Genomic DNA, 21,828 nt, shown 5'->3' with positions numbered 1-21,828 from the left:
AATAGGAGAGCCATGCTGGATTAACAAGGCCTTCATTAGATGTTGAGGAACCAGAGCAATCTAATGATACATGGGAACACAAATGAGAGAAGAGTCATCAGATACCATGTCGGTATTGTGAACAATACCACTTGGAGGTGTCCACCCCAAGTCCAACATACACCAGCTGGAAAGACGATGGTCAGAGTCTGGTGAGTTTCAAAGCCATGGTCCTGGATAAAATCGGGGCATCCAGAGGACATCAGCAAGATGGCACCCAAAGATGAGCTGCTGAGAGAACGCCTGAGGCCGCAGCAGATGTGGGAGGAAGATCAGGCAGAAGGCATGCCATGGCAAGACGAGAACCTGCCTGGAATGTACCATCGACAGATGGGTGAGATGGCAGACGTTGGGAAATGCTACCGGCAGCTGCAAAGGGCTGGATTAAAAGAGAACTGAGGCCCTGATCATAGCAGCACAAGAGCAGACACTAAGCACCTGATTCATGGAATCAGGGATCTACCACACTAGACTGGATCCCGGGTGCAGACCGTGCAGAGGCCTCAGAGACAGTCCAAGGTGCATACACTCTACTTACCCAACCAAGTAGCTGGCATTGGGTACAGGAACATCTGTATAGAATATTGGCTAGCCCAGTGTTTCTCAACCTTGGAAGCTTGAAGATGGGTGGACTTCAACCTTCCAAGGTTGAGAAACACTGGGCTAGACCCTCCTGAGTTTAAATGGGAGAACCCACAGGAGATCATGGAGAATACGAAAGCTAAGATCCTGTGGGACTTCCAGATCCAGGCAGTCAGGCAGGCACTGGCCAATCAACCAGACATTGTGGTAGTAGACAAGGACCAGAAGACAGTGGAGGTGATGGGCGGAGTAGTGCCAAGTGACAGCAACATCAGGGAGAAAAGGAGTATGAGAAACTGGAGAAATAGCAGAGCCTGAAGGAGGAATAGAAAGGATGTGGAAGGTCAAGGCCACAGTGGTGCCCAGCAGTGTATGTGTGTGTGTGTGTGTGTGTGTGTGTGTGTGTGTAGGAAGCCGAGTCTGGGGTGGCCAGAGTGCAGGGCAGCCCAAAGGTTGGGCTGGGGGCAGCTGAAGTGCCCCCTGCAGTCATAAATGAGGCTGGCTGTCAAGGGACAGAATTCCAAGAGCCCTGGTGGCACAGTGGTTAGAATGCAGTATTGTAGGCTAAGTCTGCCTACAGCCAGGAGTTCGATCCTGACCAGCTCAAGGTTGATTCAGCCTTTCATCTTTTTCGAGGTCGGTAAAACGAGGACCCGGATTGTTGGGGGCAAGAGGCTGACTCTGTAAACCGCTCAGAGAGGGCTGTGAAGCTCTGTGAAGCGGTAGTTCAACCTAAGTCAGTGTTTCTCAACCTTGGAAGCTTGAAGATGGGTGGACTTCAACTCCCAGAATCCCCCAGCCAGCAGCGCTGGCTGGGGGATTCTGGGAGTTGAAGTCCACCCATCTTCAAGCTTCCAAGGTTGAGAAACACTGGCCTAAGTGCTATTGCTATTCTGATCCCATGGCCACTGGGGCTGTGCAATACTTGGAAGTTCAAGAATCAGGCATAGGTGCCATTCATTCAGCCCTCTTATAGCTTCACATGGTCGTTAAGCGAGGACTGCTTCTAACCATTTGTTAAAACAATCTCCAGGTATACATTGGAGACAAGAAGACCTTCAAGGCTCGTGATTCTGTGACCTGGTAACTGACTAGGAACAGTTGCCACCTCTTTACTCCAGCGTAAGACTCAGGAGGGCCGCCCCAGAACCAGTGGGATTTCCAGATAACCTTTAACTCAGGTTAAAGCCAGGTCAGCCATCCTCCCACTTGCCTCCGTGCTTCCGGTTCTCCCATTGTTTATAGCTGTGCTACTCGGTCTCCTGGATGCTCGCCTTATAAATTTGATAGGATATCAGAGAGGTTTAAAGCTTTTATCATCCAGTGTGAGATATACGAGACCAAGTAAGTTTCCCAGAGAGGTTATTCTTAGATGGAATTTATACACGGGGAAGAATTTTTCGAAATGCCAAATGCACAATTTCAATTATAGATAATAGTGACCTCCTTCTGGATTATTAGGTCAATTTTGTGCTTAAGCCACAATCTGTTTTTGATGGCCTTGCCAGCAGGGAAATGCTAGTTGTTAAATTTGCTGATTGTGCTAAGATTAAAAACAGAGTGCAGGTGTATAGTTAGCTAAATTTAAATTTTAGTTCTAGAGGTGCAGGCTGGAATTAATTGGCTTTAATTGACCTATTTAAAGGAGGTTTATCTGAGGAATTGCAAGATTAGCTAGTTTGACGGGCACAGTAGACATTTCAGAGGAGCTGATCCAGTGGTGAAATCCAATTTTTTTTCACTACTGGTTCTGTGGGTGTGGGTTGGTGGGCATGGCAGGCATGGCAGGGGAAGGATATTGCAAAACCTCCATTCCTACACCACTCTGGGGCAAGCCAGAGGTGATATTTGCCAGTTCTTCGAACTGTTCAAAATTTCTGCTACCGGTTCTCCAGAACCTGTCAGAACCTGATGGATTTCACCCCTGAGCTGAAGTGTCACTCTGGTGGAAGTACAGGTAGTCCTTGTCTTAGAACAGTTCATTTAGTGACTGTTCAAAGTTACAACAGCATTGAGAAATGTAACTTATGACCGTTTTTCACAGTTACGACCTTTGCAGCGTTCCCATGATCATGTGATCAAAATTCAGGTGCTGGGCAACTGGTTCATATTTATGATGGTTGCAGTGCCCCGGGGTCATTCCCTTTTGTGACCTTCTGACAAGCAGAGTCAATGGAGGAAGCCAGGTTCACTTAACAACCGGGTAACTAACTTATCAACTGCAGGGATTGATTCACTTAACAACTGAGGCAAGAAAGGTCGTAAAATGAGGAAAAAAACTGACTTAACCAATGTCTCACTTAACAACGTAAATGTTAGGCTCAGTTGTGGTCATAAGTAGAGGACTACCAGTATTGGTCCTTTTTCAAGCAAGAAACTTGCTTTCTCAGTAAAAGGCCTCCCTTCCGAGACGATTAAGTGGCTCTTAGAGCCCTGGCATTTGGCTGCGCTTGTTATTCTTTGTCTACTTCAGACATGCATTTTTGAGCTTTAGCGTCTGATTATTTTATTGCCTGATCCCCACAATCACCCATTAGCAAATTTTACGATTCTACTTGACTTCTTCTCTGCCTGTTCCCATTGCGCTGGGGGCGGATTGGCTTCCAATTTTTAATTCGCAAATTGCCTACGTAATAGAACCATTGCTAGTAATGCCCGTATTTGCCCAAAACATTGTCTGCAGAGTTTAAGGACTCTTTGTTCCTCTAGCCACCGATCAACAGAAAGCTTCACCTGCTTCACCTGCCGAGTATTCTGATGTGGCTGATGGATTTGGAGAGGACGAAACATGTCTTTGTCCTTCTCATCATGCTAACTTTGACTGCAGGCGCTGGAATCACTGATAAATGCGGGAAGCACCTTGATTTATATGACTTAGTTTGTTTCAAGTGGGAGTAACGAACTATGGCCCTTTTGTGACTTGTGGACTTAATTTCCCATGCTGGCTCAGGAATTCTGGGAGTTGAAGTCCACCAAGTCATAAAGTGGCCATAGTTCCCCATCTTTGGTTTAAAGGAACTGGTGACAATTCACTGAAAGTTTATAGGCATTCAACTGCAGCCCCAACGCTTTTGCGAATAAAATGGTTTATCCAAGAGCAGTTTGTGCTTTCCGATTTTTAAAGAGTTAGTGATCACTTACCTTCTCCCGCTGTTTGGTGATCATCTGGAATGATATCAGGAACCTAGCATTTTTTATTAAAATGGATCTTTTACTAAAATGGACTAAAAGTCTCACTGGTGTGAAGGAGGAACACAAACTCTGAATTGCTCTTAAATGTAGGGATGTCTTCCGGTTTGTCTAACAGCACCGCTTCAATCATTATGAGCTTTTCTGAAGGAGATTTTGTGGCATGGTTGACCGCTTTCCTAGTTGTTTGGCTACACAGGATCCTGATTTACCCTGTTACGAACACGTCAGGATTGTCTTTAAGCACCATTACCTGCACAAGTTGCATGTTAAGCTAGGATAATATTTGGATTCCTTGAATGGTTGCATCTCTTCAGACAGCCTCCAAATGGGCATCCGGTTAAACTGGGATTTATCCTGTCTCTTGGCATCTTTCAAGGAGTAGCAAGAGGTGTTTCTTTTGTCCCTAACCTTGTAATTGCACTAGAAAGCAGTCTCACTCCAGGCCCAGAAGCAAGTGTTGGCCTCTCAGCCCCTCCCTTGTCCTCCTGCGATGTTCTTCCCTCTTTTGCTCCAGGATCCTTCGGGTTTTGTGCCAGGCAGCCAGTGCGCTCAGCCCTGCATTTCTTCTATCAGAACAAACGTGGGGACTTGTCTTGTCATGCCAGCTTTGGACCCACGAGCCGGCTGTTCCCTTGGCAAAGCAGCCATGGATGGATTTTACTACTTGGATTTGAAATCTGGCCATGGAAGTTTGCTCATTTTCTATTACGTTTGACTGCATCTGCTGCCCTTTTTTCTTGCCTTTTCAGTGTTGTAGGTCAAAGGCACGTCAGTTTTGGTTCTGACATCCTTCTCGGGTCATGTGATCGTATTTTGGTGCTTGGAGTCTGCATTTAAGACCGTTTGCCGCATCTAGGGTCTGCATGGCCACAGCTTATGACATTTTTTGCTGGAAATCAGCATGTACTTCAGTTTTCCAGCAAAAAGGCACATTGCGGACAATGGGTTTGCTTAAGGACTGTGGATTTGCTTAATACTATGGTGATTTGCTTAAAGACCGATGCAAAGAAATGTCCTAAAATTGGGTCAGTCACGTGAGGATCCAGTTAATGACTGGCATGATTTATGGTTGTAATTCCAGGCTCAATAACGATGGTAAATCAAGGACCACCTATATGGCTTATTGGCTGCATTATGTTGTGCCTTCAAAATGATTTGGTTGCTTTTAATGAGGCAGATTTTGGCCACAACAGGCTTTGAAGGATCTCCCTGTGTTGCCAGAGATAGTCTCTTTTTTTACTACCATACCTTTATTTACTCTACAGACAATTTACAATTTCCTTCAAAATTGCTCTGCATTTTCTGTTACACCTTTAATCCTAATTCTTTCCTCTCCTTGACTATATTCTTTTCAACTGTCTTCACTTCTTATAACTTTCTCTCCTCCACAGCATTTTTCATTTCATCGCTTCATTGAGCTTCTTTTTCCCATTTCTTTGCTATCACCGGATTCTTTTCTGTCTGCTCTGGGCAACTTAGACGTCCCTTTTCATCACGGCCACTTTTCATCGTCAAGTAGTGAATATTATTAGTTCACCCTGTTTACTGCAGTTCCTTTCACTTCTTTCCTTTTCCTTCCTAAGCCTTTTCTGCCCATGACATCACCAAACGGTGTTTTGTCCCAGATTCAGAACCTTTCATTGGTCGGCTTCCCTTGCCCACGCAGGCTTTCATTGCGAGCCCTGCATTTGGGTTTCTATTCATTCCTTCACTGCCTGGACTTAAGAACAGACTTTTCAGTTCAACCCTTTCCTTGAAACAGACTTCTAAACAGAAACTCAGATTATTCATTTAATAGTAATTCTAATCGCCATTAATCAGTGGTAAGTAAGGTCCTACACTTAGACAAGAAAAACCAAATCTATACATATGGGGGGGGGGTACCTGGCTCAAAGCAGTAACTGTGAAAGACATCTCTAGATGTTCTAGTTGAGGGGTCTCCAACTTTGGCAACTTTAAGACTTGTGGACTTCAACTCCCAGAATTCCTCAGCCAGCTTTGCTGGCTTTGCTGGCTGAGGAACTCTGAGAGTTGAAGTCCACAAGTCTTAAAGTTGCCAAAGTTGGAGACACCTCAACTAGTTGACCACTACTTAAGTATGAGCCAGAAGTGTCCTGCAGCTGCCAAAACAGCCAATGTAGTCCTAGGCTGCATCAACAGAGGGACAGCATCGAGATTGATCACGAGAATATATTTTCTCCTTTCATTTCACTTGTTAATTCATGTACTCCTCTTGTATTCCAAGTTGCAATCTTCTACTTGCGGGAGTTATGATGAGTAGGTAGACCTCTGCATACAAACCTCTGCCACCTGCCATGGCCTTGGTCAGTCAAGGATGTCACTTGATGCTCTTTAATAGGGAAACAGGGTTGCCTTGAGCTGCATGCCACATTCCTTGTTAAGTAAGGGCACAGGAGTTGGGTGTGACATGCTTTGGGGATTAGTGCAACCACAGCCCAGCTTTATTGCAGTCATTTTCTATGCAAGCATGGCTCTCTAGGAAACATATCATTATGTGCATCCCATCAGCTGTTTATATGCATTAGAAAATACAGGTGGATAATCAACTGTAAGTTTCAGTACCAAAACTTGGCAGTTTGGAAAACTTTCATCTTGGCCAACAGTCTGTAAAGTGACGACTCCCATTGTGGAGCTATGGAATTGTGACTCGATTTCCAGAGAATACTTGAGAATGTAACTGTGTGATCCCAGGAAAAGAGAGATGCCACCTAGGAATTCTCTCTTCCTGGCCAGTTCCTAATGACTTGCAGGAGGACAAAACACCTTCATTCTAACAACACATTAAGGCGAACACTTGGACAGTGCAGGCCAATAGAAAGAGGGTTTTTCTTAAAAATCTATGTCTCCCCATTGCACTGAAGGGACCAGTCATAATTGTGAGCTGAGCCTCCACTGAATGAATGGGAGTAAACAACCATCCTGAAAGCTTAATTCTAGCTTTGGATGCAGCAGTCTGTCAGTTCCTGATAGGAAAGAGGGCAAAACAGCTGACTCTGGTGGCCACAGGCAAGTTCTCCATGATCTCGGGAGCTTCCAAAATCTGCCAATATCTCCATCCTTCCCAGAGAAGAACCACTGAAATGGAGCAGCGTGTGACCTACAGCGTTGCATTTTTTTCCGCAATTTGATTGCAGAACTGGAAATATTTGTGAGCAGCTTCCTAGCTGAACAGAAAGCAGACTTTCAACTTTTTCTTGGTCCTCATTTGAAGCTGTTTCTTTTGTCCAAAGGCAGGGTTTAGCCACTGAAGAGCGTGCTGTGATTGGTCCTATGGGACAGAGGCTGGTGTTGAGTAGGGAAGGGTGATCTGGGAGGGAGGGAGTGGGGGAGGAAGGAAAGGAAAGGAAGGGAAAAAGAAGAAAGGAAGGAGATAGATGAGGAAGGGTGGGAGGGAGGAATCTTAAGAGGACAGCTTTTATGGGACTTTGTAGCAGTTGGGGGGAAAGTCTGAACTGAAGGGGTTGTTAATGGCATTTCCATTATTTCCTTCAGCACCCCTGTCCGTCTGACATATTTCCTGCAAATGGTCTCTTGCATCAGCTCCCTGCTCCTGGCAAAAAGCCAACACTTTTCTTGGCTGCTGCCGAATTGATTATGGCCTAATACAGTCCAGTGCCCCACCTGAGCCCCCGGGCCCCCTTCCCCTGAGGCGGGCCTCTGTTTTTCACCCTGACTTTTCCCTCTCTGTTCTTAGATCCCAATGCGGTGATGCCAGAGCAGCTGACCACAAGCCGTCCCAGCAAGGATTCAGGCAGTGCGGGGGACATCGCCACGCAAAGCCCCCATCACAGGTTCCCTTCTGTGGTGGAGGTCCCAGGGAAGCCAGGTAAGACCACCCACCACCTGGCACTGGAGAAACAGCTCACGCAAGGATGGTTTATAACACGGCTCTGCATTTTTTACCCATTGGGTTGCTTCTGGTGAATGGGGACTTTTGGTGTTCCGCTTGGGCTCTGGCTGCTGGCAGTTTGCATCAGTTCGCTTCCACTGGCATTCTCTGCAAGCTCCCTACTCTGAGATGGGCTCAAGAGTAGCTCAGGCTGAGTAATCCCAGGGCTTTAGGGTGAATTGTGATGTCGTCAGGGTGGGAGGTGTGGTTTTAATTTAATTTTAACTGTAATAATTCACTGTTGGTATTTTATGACTGCTGCGGCTGCCAAGAACCAAACACTGTGAGGAACAGTCAGAAGATCTGGGTTTGCTTAGCCTGTAGAAGAGAAGACTGAAAGGAGATAGGACAGCAGTCTTCAAATACCCAAAGGGGGTGGGGTGGGGGAAACAGACTTCTTCTCAGTTTTCCTAGGGGCTAGGACCAGAATCAAGGGGTGAACACTGCCCCGTGGGAGGTTCAGGCTGTATCTCAGGTGGAGGTTCCTGGCTCTGTGTGAGCTGTCACCCAGTGGAACAGTTTGCCAGTAGAAGTGGTCAGTTCTCCAATAGTGGAAATCTACAAAAGGAGGCTGAATGGTCATCTGTCAAATATGTTTGGAGCAAGGGGTCCCTGGTGCCTGGTTGTTTTCTTGCAGATGTCTCATTACCCAGACTTGGTAACATCATCAGTGTTGGTAGGCAATGGGGTTTTGAGGAATGTTATCTGACCAAAGTTGGAGTAGATAAGGATAAGGATAATTTTATTTCTATACCACCCCTCTCCCGAGGGACTCGGGGCGGTGTACAGTCAGGTAAAACACAATACAAATATCACAATTTAAATTTAAAAATTCTTAAAAGTATTACCTTTAAGGCCAAAATTAGCTAAAAAACCCAAAAAATTTAAGAACTCCGAATTTAAAACTCAATTATGAAGCTAGCCCTGCCTGTCGGAAGAGCAGGGTCTTAAAAGCACAGCAGTAGATAACCTCAATTGCCCCTTCCTGTTTCTGTAATTTTTGTGATTTTTAATTAGGAATGTGTATGTTTTTTTTTAAAAAAAAAGGAATATTGAAGGAAAATATGTTTTAATAATACTCTTCATGCTTTTGTACATGTACTCAAGTGTCTAAACAACCTTACAAAAGCAGCTTCTAGTTGATGAGCTGTGGCAATAGTAGGTCGGTTTCCAAGGTTTGTGAGAATGAATTTATAGGAAAGATGGGCTACATCAGTCTCACTTAAACCAGATCACAAAGTGAGAAAGTTTTCCTCGGGCTGATTTCAGCTTTGGTAGCATCTGGAAGGGGATCCATAATAGCAACTTTAAGGAACGAACAGCAACTGATAGTTTCCCAAATTCCAGACAGCTCCCGTGTGAATGGGATGATGCAATGGCATTCTGATGGAAAGACACCAGTGTGAGAAAGTGTGTAGGTGTATAAAGGAGTGGTATTTTTTGTATTTTAAAAAGTTTTGGGAGTGAGTGAAGAGGGTGACACGGGAATCCATCCACAGAATAAATGAAAGGGATGAAATGATTTGGAAAGAAACACAAGTGAGGAACTGTTGCATGGAGCATTTCAGAGGTTTGCATGGGAATTAACAAGATTAATCGAATAGTGAATCTGAAATAAATTCTGGAAAGGTGCCTAAGGAAGAAAGTAATAAATTTCGTGGAAGTATGGAAAGGTGCAAGGCTGCAAATAAAGCAGGGTCCAAAACGTTTATGGGGCAGCTGTGTGAATTGTTCAATCTTGTTGGGGTGGCCTCTGCCCCCCACCCCTTTGGAACAGTGTTCCCCTACACAAAGTTAGCAGGAGCTAACTTTGATGGTTTTTAAGCGTAGAGCAGTGTTTCTCAACCTTGGCAACTTGAAGATGAATGGACTTCAACTCCCAGAATTCCCCAGCCAGCTGGAGAATTCTGGGAGTTGAAGTCCATTCATCTTCAAGTTGCCAAGGTTGAGAAACACTGGCATAGAGAATAATTTGGCAAAACTCTGAACGACTGAAAGCAACGACAGGGAAGGAGACGACCCGCTTGGAGAGTCCATTGTCACATTATGTTGGCAGGCAGAATGGACTTCAACTCCCAGAACAAACATACAACATTTATATACATACACTTTTTTTTTTAAGCAGCTCTTTCAAAGTGGTCCTTTCTTACTATTTACACATATTTTAACTTTATCTTACTCTACATTGATATCTATCTTCCCTTATTTCGTCTACATTTTACCTTGATCTTTAACATTTTTTTCTCTCCCTCCTTTATTCCTCTTTCTCATTTTTTCCTATTCTCCAACCATTCATGCCATCTACACCACACTTTATAACATTCTGTATCCTCTTTCCCCTTGAGTTCTTTTGTTAGTTTGTCCATCTCTGCGCACTATTTCTTTCATTTTTATGCCACTGAAAATTTGGCAAAGATACTGATCTAATACCAGTAGCGAAAACACCAGCCGATGTGATAGAATGCACTAAGGGAGCCGGATCCCTAGGAGGCAAGGGGGCCGATCCAGAGGAGAAAGAGGCAACTTAGCCCTGATGTTACGTGTGGGAGAAAGTGGGCGAGGACAGCCCCTCCCTAAGAGTTCCCAGAGCGTGTGACAGGTGGAGCTAGCAGAGCCCTCAAATCTGGCAATATTTCGTCTGTAGGTGTGAAACAATAAAGAATTCAGCTTGGAAGAATCTCCACGTGCCATGCTTGCTTTTGGGCTTGGCAACAGTCAGTTGTTATAGATAACCAAACCAAACGCCCATGGATTGCTACAGGAAATGACTGAACATTAACATAAACCGACAGGTCTAATAGCAAAATAACAATACTGACAAAGTCCGTCTTCCCGTGTTGCCTCGAAGAGCTCCATCTTTGTTACCTCCCTGAAAGATTTAGGGAAATGGGTCATTGCAAAAGACAGGTGATGAAGGAGGATGAAGGTTTATTGGGTTTTCGGACGCACAAGAATAAACCGACTCTTAAGCTTTTAGAACAGAGGTCTTCAAACTTGGCAGCTTTAAGACTTGTGGACTTCAACTCCCAGAATTCTCTAGCCAGCTGGCTGGAGAATTCTGGGAGTTGAAGTCCACAAGTCTTAGAGCTGCCAAGTTTGAAGACCTCTGTTTTAGAAGAAGACTAGGAGACTCTGCGTTGCAGCCAGCAAGATGGTGGGTCCCTAAAGGGAAGGCGGGGTGCAACTGAATCTTGCAAAGGAGACAGGAGAAGCGTTGTGATGGCTGGTGACTCACTGCTACGAGGAGGCAAAATAAGTAGGTACTTGCCACACCCCAGTGCACTAGGAGCAAAGATTAGGGATGGGGACGTGCAGCTTCCAGCATTTTCCGTGTCCAACAACAATTATCCCTACCTGCTAGTACATGTGGGGGCAAATTATCCTGCAGTTAAAAAAAAGCTGCAACTGTCTTATCACAGAGGTGGAAGAACTTGGAAAGAAATGTAAATTCTTGGGAATTTTGGGGTGGCTCCCCTTGTTTCTTACAGAATATATGGAAGAAACCAGAGTTGAAGGAGAATGCATGACTGTCAACCCTGGGCCAATGGGAGAGGGAGGGTTCTGCAACCAAGGCTAGAATTATTTGGACCACGGAATGCCGACATCGTGGTGGGTTACACTCACCTGGTCTGATGAAAATCTGGTATGTTCAAGTACAGGTAGTCCTCGACGTACGACCACAATCAAGCCCAAAATTTATGCTGCTAAGCGAGACACTTGTTAAGTGAATTTTGCCCCATTTTATTACCTTTCTTGCCACAGTTGCTAAGTGAATCACTGCAGTTATTTAAGTTAGTGACATGGTTGTTAAGTGAATCTGGCTTCCCCATGGACTTCGCTCGTCAGAAGGCCGCAAAAAGGGGGGGTGTCACATGACTTGGGGACCAGGGGTGAAATGCTCCCGGTTCGGACTGGATCGCCTGATCCGGTAGCGATGGTGGCGGGTAGTTCGGAGAATCAGTAGCGAAAATCCCTCCCCACCCCCATGCCAAGCTGAGCCGCACGATCATCAGAAGCTTTTTATTTTATTTTTAAAATACAACCACTTCGGTCAAAAAAAATGCTTTTAAAAGTAAAAACAAAGCCTCTGCCGATCAGGCAAGTCAGCTGGGATTGTCAGAGGCTTTTAAAAGCATTTTTTTACAAGCTTTTCAGCCGATGAGGTTGTAGAAAAAATGGTTTTAAAAGTAAGAAAAAGAAAAAAGAAAGTTGTCCATGCCCACTCAGTCATATTACCCAACCCCCACACCAAGCCACGCCCACAGAACCGGTAGTAACAAATTTTACATTTCACCACTGCTGGGGACCCTACAACCGTCATAAATACGAATCAGTTGCCAAGTGTCTGAATTTTGATCACGTGACCATGGGGATATTGCAATGGTCGTAAGTGTGAAAAACGGTCATAAGTCACTTTTTTCATTGCCATTGTCACTTTGAACTAAATGAATTGTTCTAAGTCGAGGACTACCTGTACAGCAAGTTTGATAGAGCTAAACCACTTTCAAAAATGCAGCCGAAAAAAACTGCAGGGATTTCTCTAGGCAGTGAGTTGACATTGACTGAAAGACACACACACACACACACACACACACACACACACACACACACACACACCCTGCACAAAGTAATGTGTAAACAGGTGGAAAAATATTAAAGCAGTCAATGAAAAATCAGAAAGGACATCACCGCGTCACGTTCACGTGGCTTTTATGTATTCAACAGTGTTTAAAATGGGAATAAACAAGAAATAACCTGATCTCTTAGGACAGGAAGGTTTCCTTGATTTCAGAGTTTGGAGACCGGGTGGGATGAACCCCAGGACAGCCTGCCGGGAAGGAGCATCCCTTCAAAAGCAGCCGAAGCCACAGAGAGCGAGAACTTTCCCTTTGCTGCCTTCAAATGGCTGTTCAAAAATCCATCCCCAAAGCCTTTCATTCCCTTTTAAAGGGGGGGAAGGAGGGAGCCCCCAGCGTCTCTGCAGGAGGCAGCTCAGTAGCCCCCTCCTCCTAGGACAGGGGTCTCCAACGGGTGAAATGCTCCCAGTTCGGACCGGATCGCCTGATCCAGTAGCGATGGCGGCGGGTGGTTCGGAGAACCGGTAGCAAAAATCCCTGCCCCCCCCCCCATGCCCAGCTGAGCTGCGCGATCATCAGAGGCTTTTGTTTTTCTTTTTAAAAGCATTGATAGTACAGTGGTTTAGTGCACCCTGTCATTAACACAGCAGCCTGCAATTTCTGCTGGTTCGAATCTCTCCAAGGCTCAAGGTTGACTCAGCCTTCCATCCTTTCTAAGGTAGGTGAAATGAGGACCCAGTTTGTGGGGGCAATAAGCTGACTTTGTATAAAATATACAAAAGTAGGAAGGCTATTGCTTAACGCATTGTAAGCTGCCCTGAGTCTCCGGAGAAGGGCGGCATTGCGCGGCTCAGCTAGGATCATCAGAGGCTTTTAAAAGCATTTTTTCTACAACCTCTTTGGCCGAAAAAATCCTCTTAAAAGTAAAAAAAAAAAAAGCCTCTGATGATTGCGTGGCTCAGCTGGGATCGTCGGAGGCTTTTAAAAGCATTTCTTTTTACAACTTCTTCAGCCAAAGAGGTTGTAGAAAAAAATGTTTTTAAAAGAAAAAAAAGCCTCTGCTGATCAGGCAACTCAGCTGGGATCGTCAGAGGCTTTTAAAAACATTTTTTTACAACCTCTTCGGCCAAAGACATTGTAGAAAAAATGGATTTCACCACTGGTCTCCAACCTTGGCCGCTTTAAGCCTGGAGGACTTCAACTCCCAGAATTCCCCAGCCAGCTGTCCTAAGATATTCCCAAATCCATTCCCTTTTAAAGGGGAGGGAGGAGGGAGCCCCCAGCGTCTCTGTGGGAGGCAGCTCAGTAGCCCCCTCCTCCTAGGAGATGCCTGGCTTCTCCTGCTGACCGCTTGCCCCTCCCTGCTAGACAGGAAGAAGGAAGAGGATTATCCAAGACACTGAAGCTGAATTCTGTGAAGCTGGACCTTTCTACGGTCTTTGGGGTGGAGACCTTTTAAGAGCCCTCTTCCAAAAGGGAAGGAAGGTTTCACTTGACAGAAGGGCTGATTCCAATAGGACGTTGGCCGATGCTTTCCTGTGGGTTCCTGGGTGGATTGAGGGTGGGAAGTAGCCCAAATGCCCCTTACAGCTGCAGATTAATCTGAAAGAACAAAGGAATTTTTTAAAAAAACCACTTGAAGTTGACCTGTTATCGTTAGATTCCTTTTACCCATTATAGTTTAATGCAAATCTATTTAAGGTGCACCAGTGCTGGCCAGATACGTATTAAGCTTCAGTTTTGTGCACGCTGATGTTCATAAATTTTCTCCTTAAATCGATGTGCTGCTTTTCCACACCTTTACCAGCTGTGCTTGTTCTCCTGCTGGCTCTGGAGGCTCCTTTGCCCTCAGTGAGTCTCCTGCCCTCCCCTCTTGCTGGGAAGGCTGCTCAGCCACAGGCTTTGACAAACCTCTGGTGGATGCGGTTTCCTGATCCTTCTGGCAGAAAAATCAGACAAAATACGAGCAAAAGGAGATAACTGTAAGAGCAGCCCTGGGAAGCCATTGGTAGAAGTCATAGAACAACAGAGTAGGAAGGGACCTTGGAGGTCTTCTAGTCCAACCTCTTGCTCAAGCAGGAGACTTATACTATTTCAGAGAAAAGGTTGTCAAATCTCTTCTTGAAAACCTCTAGTGATGGAGCACTCACAGCTTCCGGTGGCAAGCTGTTCCACTGATGAATGGTTCTGTTAACTAATCCTAATCTATTGATGAAAAGTAAGTGGCACTCTTCTGGAAGGATAGCAATAACACTTAGACTTATATACCGCTTTACAGCCCTCTCTTAAATAGTTTACAGAGTCAGCCGATTGCCCCCAACAATCTGGGTCTTCATTTTACCGACCTCAGACTGAGTCAACCTTGAGCCAGTGAGGATCGAACTCCTGGCTGTGGGCAGAATTGGCCTGCAATACTGCATTCTGACCACTGCACCACCAGGACTCCTTGGTGATTTGCTTTCATATCATTTTGTAATCCAAAGTGGTGCCTCCTAGATGGGCTACAGAATAACTTCCTAGCAACACGGAGATTGACTGACCTTGTCTGGGGGATTTTGGAAGCGATACTGATGCTCGGCTAAAACGCCACCAGCTCTGGTGAAGAGTCTTGGAGTTAGGAGAAGAATAATCGTGATGTCGGTCTTGGGACTCTTGGAAAGGCTGTATTTCGATCTGCATTCTGGCACCAAAGTCAGCTCTGTTGTTGCAAGAGAAAGAAGTTGGGCGCATTCCTGATTCTTCTCAAGCTCTTCTCTCCGCAGCTTGATTGGGTGGAGGTAGCCCAGCGTAGCCGTTTCACTCCTATCAGAAAAATGTGTTCCATGCAGTGGGAATGGTATTATGCTCCAGTTCATAGAGCAGGTCTGGTGGGACGTTTCATCTTATCTGCTGTGTTCTTTAATGTGCATTTGAAGCTGCAGCGGGAGCTCCGAAGGGCATCTGCTCTCTCCCTCTCTCTCTCTCTGTCTTTGGGTGAGATGAGGTTGTGCAGGTTTGAACCTCTGCTTGGCTTATGGTCATGGCGTGTGTGGAGTCCAGTAAATTGAACTGAATCTTCACAAGACCAAGGGTGTTGCTTTTCTTTTTTGGGAAATGGACAGTTCATAAAGAACAGTGTGGTGACAGTGGCTGTTATTCCATTTATATGCGGCCCAGTATATCTGGGCTCTTGTCCTTGACGTCCATAATCCAACTGTGTCCTTCAAAACCAGTGGGCACTTCCCTTATTTGCTCCTTTCTGGATAGGGGTGTCTTGCAGGGGAGACCCACGACAGGTAATGCCCTGCATGGATTACTGTAATAGGCAGTACCTGCACTCTCCACAGAAATGACTCCAAAGCTTTTAAAAATGCCGTTTCCTTCCTTCCTATTTGAGTCAGATGCGATTCCAGGACAGCCTTTCCCTGGCTGCCGATTTACCTCCAAGCCCAGTTCATACTCTGGCGTTTTCCTTTCGGATCCTCAACTCTGACGGCTGGGCCTTAAAATCCCAAGGAATCCCTTTTTTGCTTAGCCTCCTTAAGGGAGGAGCATTGGTCATCCTTGGGGAGAGAGATCATTTTGCGGTGGGACCCCTTTTCCACAGAGATGCTTCTTTGGATCTTGAAAAGATCGTGGTCTACTTGTTCTAAGCTACTTTATTTCATAAAGTGCAGGTAGTTGGGTTTGGGCACCATGATTCCCGTCCTCACGAAGGGCCCTTTCTGACGTACAGAGAGCCGACCGCTTGCCTGGCCCCCCATCCTCGACCTTCCTTAACTTCTCTTTTCCTTCCACACATGCCAGACCCTGTTAACCAAGATGGCCAGGATACCCAAAGACCGACCGATGGATTCTTCAGCTCCAAGGTGGCCGTGTTTGCTGCGATCGGGGCTGGCTGCGTCATTTTCATCCTCATCCTCATCTTCCTCATCGTCCTTCTCATCAAGATCCGAAAACGACACCGGAAGCACACGCAGCAGCGGGCGGCGGCCCTGTCGCTCAGCACCCTGGCCAGCCCCAAGAGCAGCGGCAACGCCGGCTCCGAACCCAGCGACATCATCATCCCCTTGCGGACTACAGAGAACAACTACTGCCCTCATTACGAGAAAGTCAGCGGAGACTATGGGCACCCGGTCTACATTGTCCAGGAGATGCCCCCCCAGAGCCCGGCTAACATTTATTACAAGGTTTGAGGACAAACCTTGCTGCCCACCGCAAAAGCCCTCCGGGTGCCAGGGGAGAGGAGGAGGAGGAGGGTCTGCTTGCCCCCTCGAGCACTCCCCGCCCTTGATTAGCATTTAGCCTTGTAGTTTGGAGCTTTTCAGACCCAGGATTTGAGGGTGGGGGGGTGTCCTCTTGCCCCCCTCTGCTCCCAGCCCGCTTTGTGGCCCTCACTTGGGCTCTGTGCCTTTCTCGCTCTTGAACCCACCCGGGAAACCCCAAGATGGCCGCCGCCTCGCTTTGGGGGTAGATTTTCCGGCTCCTCAGTGTCGTTTTTTTCAGGGGGAGGGGCATTGTTGGGAGGGAAGCCACACCAAGCCTGGCTCTCCAAGGGTGGGGGGGCATGCCAGTCCCTGCGGGGCAGAGCTTTGGACCATGCTGAGAAAGGAGTCTGCCTATATATAAAATAATTCTAAAGTATTTTTTGTAACTTTTTAAAAAATTGTGAAAGATTGGACTTGTGAGCTGCCTCCTGCGGTTTCTCAGCACAAGCTCATCTGCAGTCCTTCCCCTCCCCCCTGCCCCCCGCCCTATCTCGGGCCTCATCCACTCATCCCACTGGACAGTCCTCTCCTCATGCTCTATGTCTGCTGCGAGAAAAGTGGATCTTTCGTTCTTTTGGTTCTTTTTGCTAATTTATGAAACAAACAAACAAAAAAAAGTTTGCAATGGTCAGTCCAGGAGAGAATCTAGTTCTGAAAACCAACCGGAATGGCTGTCCAGAGGTGGGCTGCTGTTCGTGCCCACCGGAGCAGCCCCCCTCCTGGGCCAGGGTGCAGATGCGCGAGGGTGTTGTGATGGCCAGGATAGGAGTCTCCCTGAATTCCCGATTCCGTGACCCAGAAGAGGGGAATGAAGGGAAAGCATCCATGGTCCCAGGACCCTTCCAGAAAGCCCGTGGAAGGGAGCTCAGCTTTTGGCTCTTCGGGGGTCCAGGAGGAGGAGCAACACAGACCCTTCTCCCCTTGCTTGGATTCGGTCTCTTTTATGCCCAATTGCAGAATGTGGCAATCATCGCCCCCCCCAATTTCTTTGATCCAGCCACCCATCCCAGAGCTCTTCATTGGTTTGCTCCTGCCAGTCATATTAATTCTAATTGTGACTTCTGTGGCCTGCAAGGGCCCTTGATTGGCCCCGGGCCTCTTCACGGGAGAGAAAGAAGCCCTCTGGGCTCAGCTTTCCCAGTGGGTGCAAGTGTCAATCAAAGCCTCTGCCCCTCCCCTCCCCACCCATCTCCTGCCCTGTAGGGGGCGAGTCTCCCCCTCCCTGGGTGGGCAGAAGGAAGCCGGCCCCCCATTCCTCCTCACGCCTGCTTGGCTGCAGCATCCTGGGCTCCGGGCCCTTTCACGGCCACCTTGCACCTGTCATGCCAGAAGCCTTACTTTGCTCGGAGACGCTGCTGCGCTTCTTGCTCTGCGCTTCCGTGTCTCGCCCTCCACGCCTCCATCAAACCCGGTTGCAGCTCACTGTCTGTCCCCCAGGCCGTCCGGCCCCACAGCAAGGCCCCAAGGCCGGCCTTCTGCCTGGCAGCTGGCGGCTGGCGGTTGGAGTCTGCCTCGGCCGCTCCCGAGAAGATTGTGGGGTTGGCACTGTGCAGCCCTCATCGGCCTGCCTGCCTTTTGGAGACCGACTTTTGCAATAAACTGGTCCGGTCAGGGTGGGTGGGGGGTAGAGGCCCGGCTGACCAGTTGCCCATCCTCAGAGACAGGCCCACCCAGGGCCCCTCCGGCTCCTCCCCATCAGCATTTCTATGCAGGATATGAAGTGGGTGTGTCCATCCGTCCGTTTGTCCGTCCGTCTGTGTAAGGGCTTAGGTTAATTGTGCACTTTGAGGCGTGTTCAGTGGAGATCAGCCAAGAATTCAAGTTTCTCAGGGCTCCACAGATAACCGACAGGTAATTTTTAGTAGTGGTAGTAGTAGTAGTAGTAGTAGTAGTGGCAGTAGTGTTCTTTTTAAAATGTAAAGACTCTTCCCATGGCCCCTTACTATCTTACACCCAGTGGTAGGGAAGCCCCTCTCTGGCCCGGAGGAGGGGGCTGCCCCTGCAGTGGGAGGCTTTTAGCATTTTGTTCTGATTCCCAGACTTGGCAGCCGTCTGCCGAATGGTGGAAGTGGCAGGTCAGAGGCCTCTCTTAGAACCACTGACCCTCACAGGCTCCGGAGCCCCCTGGGGAAGGGAAGAGGGACCCCACACAATCCAGCTGAGAGAGATTGAGGGAGGAGAGGAGAGGAGGGATTGTGTGGTTCCAACCATAAACACGTAGGTTTTACACAGGGTGCAGCAAAAAATAGGGAGAGAGAGAAGATGCCAATTGCGGTCCTTCATGTAGGCACTCAAGAAAACTAATTTACAATCACGGCTTATTTTCCTTTGTGTGCAGAAATGGAAACCTGGCTGAGGTTCCCTTCGTGCTCCGTGCGGAACAACAAAATAAGAGACACATGAGGAGTTCGATGCAGGCAATTCATTTTGTGTCGGGAATTTTGCCTTGTGTGAAGTCCTCTCCAGTGTGACTTCTCTTTTCCTACACACACACACACACACACACACACACAATTTTTGGGGGCGAGGGGGGAGCAGAAGCAACTGGGATGGCAAGAACCTTCAAAAGCTCAAGTTGGGCTCGAGCAGTGTTTCTCAACTTTGGAAGCTTGAAGATGGGTGGACTTCAACTCCCAGAATCCCCCAGCCAGCACTGCTGGCTGGGGGATTCTGGGAGTTGAAGTCCACCCATCTTCAAGCTTCCAAGGTTGAGAAACACTGCTCTAGAGGGTGCTTGACTTGCACCCTCCCCCTTAAAATAAACAAGTAATTGGGGTGTGGGCAGCCAAATAAATTTGTAAAATGAGTGTATGGGGTGTCAATCTGCCTTTGGGGTCTTGGGGTTTTTTTTTAAGCACCTCTCTCTGCTGAATCCTGAAATGTCCTTTTGCTTCATCTTTCTCCCATCAAAAGGGTTTTTTTTTTTTTTTAAAAAAAAATGAGGTTTTATTTTGTGTAAATAACCAGTCTTTTTTGGAGGGTATAATGTAAAGAAGTTTTGTATAAACTTTGGATTATTTTCTGGTTGCTTTTCTTAGAAAAAGAAAACAAAATGAATTAAAAATATGGGAAAAAAACCAACCACAAGAACGGGTGTTAAAACATTTGTCATACTTTAGTGTCTCTCTACATGCAGTTCATCCATCACAGGACGACACACCTGGGGTGTGTAACCAGCACACTCACCTCCTGAAAGGCCGCCCCATGCCCCCTCCTCCTAAAACTTCTGGGGGCCACCAGAGGGGCTCCTGATACCCATCCCCAGGCAGAGAACCGAGGCGGAGAGTCCCATCAGTTCAGGGGGCTTGCAGTCCTGAATCCCCTCGGGCTGGGATCCCTGCCTTTTCATACCCTAGAAGACTCTGCTGGTGCTTGAGGGGCCAAATACCCCCCCCCCTTTCTGTAGCCCTTGGAGTTGCCTCTGAATTGATGCTGGTCCTAAGCCAGCGATGGCTAACCTTTTTGCCATCGCATGCCAAAAGTGGGGGGAGTGCGGGAGGGGTCGCTCGCACACGTGCCCACACCGATAATTCTATGCGCCCCACCCCCCCAGCGCGCATGTGTGTGCAACCCCTGGGCTCCCCCCACTTTTGGCATGCGATGGCAAGGTAGGTCTGTTTTTCGCTCTCCCCAGGCTCCAGAGCCTTCCTAGGAGCCTGGGGAGGGCAAAAATGGCCTTTCCCATTCCTCCAGAGGCCCTCCGGAGGCCAGAAACAGCCTTTTTCCTGACTTCCGGTAGGCCCAAAAGGCCCGAAAATCAACTGGATGCATGCCGGAGCTGAGCTCGCGTGCCCACTGATATGGCTCCGTGTGCCACCTGTGGCACGCGTGCCATAGGTTCGCCATCACGGTCCTAAGCCATCCATCCTGCAGGCTGAGGCAATTGGGTTCATGTTTTCTGGGTGCCTGGCAGGTTTGAGGAGCTCTGGCTTACTCAGGGGGCGGGGGGGGGCTGAGAGCAAGCAGTCCCTGGGAGCAATTGGGGGGGGCACCCGGGAGAAGGCATGTTTCCCTTCCCCAAGAGTGGCCTGTGGCCCCTATCAGACCAGAGGCATTTTCACATCTGGTCTCCCACTTGCCAGTGTTTCTGACTCTGGTGGGCATCTGGCTTGGCCTCAGAGGATTCAGATACTACCTCCCCCCCCCAGAAGCTCAGAAAAGGGGCCATCTGGCAGCAGGTGGGCAATGCTGGGCCTTTCCTGTTCAAGGTGAGGCTGTTCCCCATCCTGCCTGGTGCTCCAGGGGTTGAGGTCGCCAGTGGACAACTCCGAATTTACCAGAACAATGGTGTGGAGGTGTTTTTTTTTTTTTTTTTTAAAAGAACTATTGATTCTGTCACATTTTAGAAATTCCTTTACCCTTTATTCACTGCTTTCACCCAGTTGCCACATCATTGTCTTCAGTAATAATGGGAAATGAATTCCCTGGAGCCATGATGGAACGTGGTATATTGTTAAATAAAGTATTTTTTTCCTATGGAATTGAGTTGTCTTGCATTTTGGGGTTCTTTTGTGGAGAAGGTACCTGGCCCTGAATGTTCTTCCTAGAAAAACGAAAGAAGCGTGCAGGATTAAAACTGCCTCCAGAAAAATCTCCTTCTCAAATCTCAAAAGTGGGGGGAGCTCCTGCTGCTTTGCTTACTGCCATCTGGACCAGGGGTCTCCAACCTTGAACTCTGAGAGTTGAAGTCCACAAGTCTTAAAGTTGCCAAGGTTGGAGTCCCCTGATCTGGACAGTTGAAATGGTGAAGGGGGGGGCTGCTTGGGCCTCCCCCCAGCAACCTTTCAGAAGCTGCTGTGGGTTTATTCCCACCCATAGAGCAGCACCAGATGGAATGAGACAACTTGCCATAGCCATCTCGTCACAGCCAACTCACCACAGTTAACTCACCACAGCCAACTCGCGTCGAGGCAAATTGCTGTGGGACAATTCAATTTAATCATTTAAATTAATTTAAAAATATATTTTAATTTCTGTCATTCACGTTTCATTTTGTCCCTTCTTTGGCATCCTTTCTTGAATGATTCTATTCCACCATTTCTTTGATATTAGTGTAACTCTTGCCTCGGGGTGAGCTGACCATGGCGAAGGTGTCCCACCCCTGGAGAATGGGCTGTGGTGTGTTGGGACTGTGGCGAGTTGTCGTAGACCTGCGTGGGGAGGATATTCCTTGTCTCTGCTCACCAGGAGTTCCCAGTTGCTGCTCAAAGGGCAGAAGCAGTCCTGAGCCCCAAGAAAAGCTTTGGAAACCCCACAGTGGCTGCTTCCCTGCAACGGGATT

General features: G+C 47.5%; 1 protein-coding gene across 1 annotated transcript in view; it reads left to right on the top strand.

Annotated features, from left to right (window-relative positions):
- The window catches only part of EFNB1 (ephrin B1), an 85,636-nt gene extending 66,164 nt beyond the window's left edge, over positions 1 to 19,472 (top strand). Inside the window, exons 4-5 of the mRNA XM_034435128.3 lie at positions 7,529 to 7,660; positions 16,087 to 19,472. Of these exons, the coding sequence (XP_034291019.1) occupies positions 7,529 to 7,660; positions 16,087 to 16,475 (521 nt within the window). The 3' untranslated portion in view covers positions 16,476 to 19,472. The remainder of the gene's footprint in view (positions 1 to 7,528; positions 7,661 to 16,086) is intronic.
- Positions 19,473 to 21,828: the final 2,356 nt, after the last annotated feature.

Source organism: Pantherophis guttatus, chromosome 12 (assembly GCF_059756535.1).
Source record: "Pantherophis guttatus breed Tessera chromosome 12, ASM5975653v1, whole genome shotgun sequence".
NCBI classification, from domain to species: domain Eukaryota; kingdom Metazoa; phylum Chordata; class Lepidosauria; order Squamata; family Colubridae; genus Pantherophis; species Pantherophis guttatus.
The sequence above is the reverse complement of the archived record's forward strand: the minus strand, read 5'-3'. Positions and strand labels throughout refer to the sequence as shown.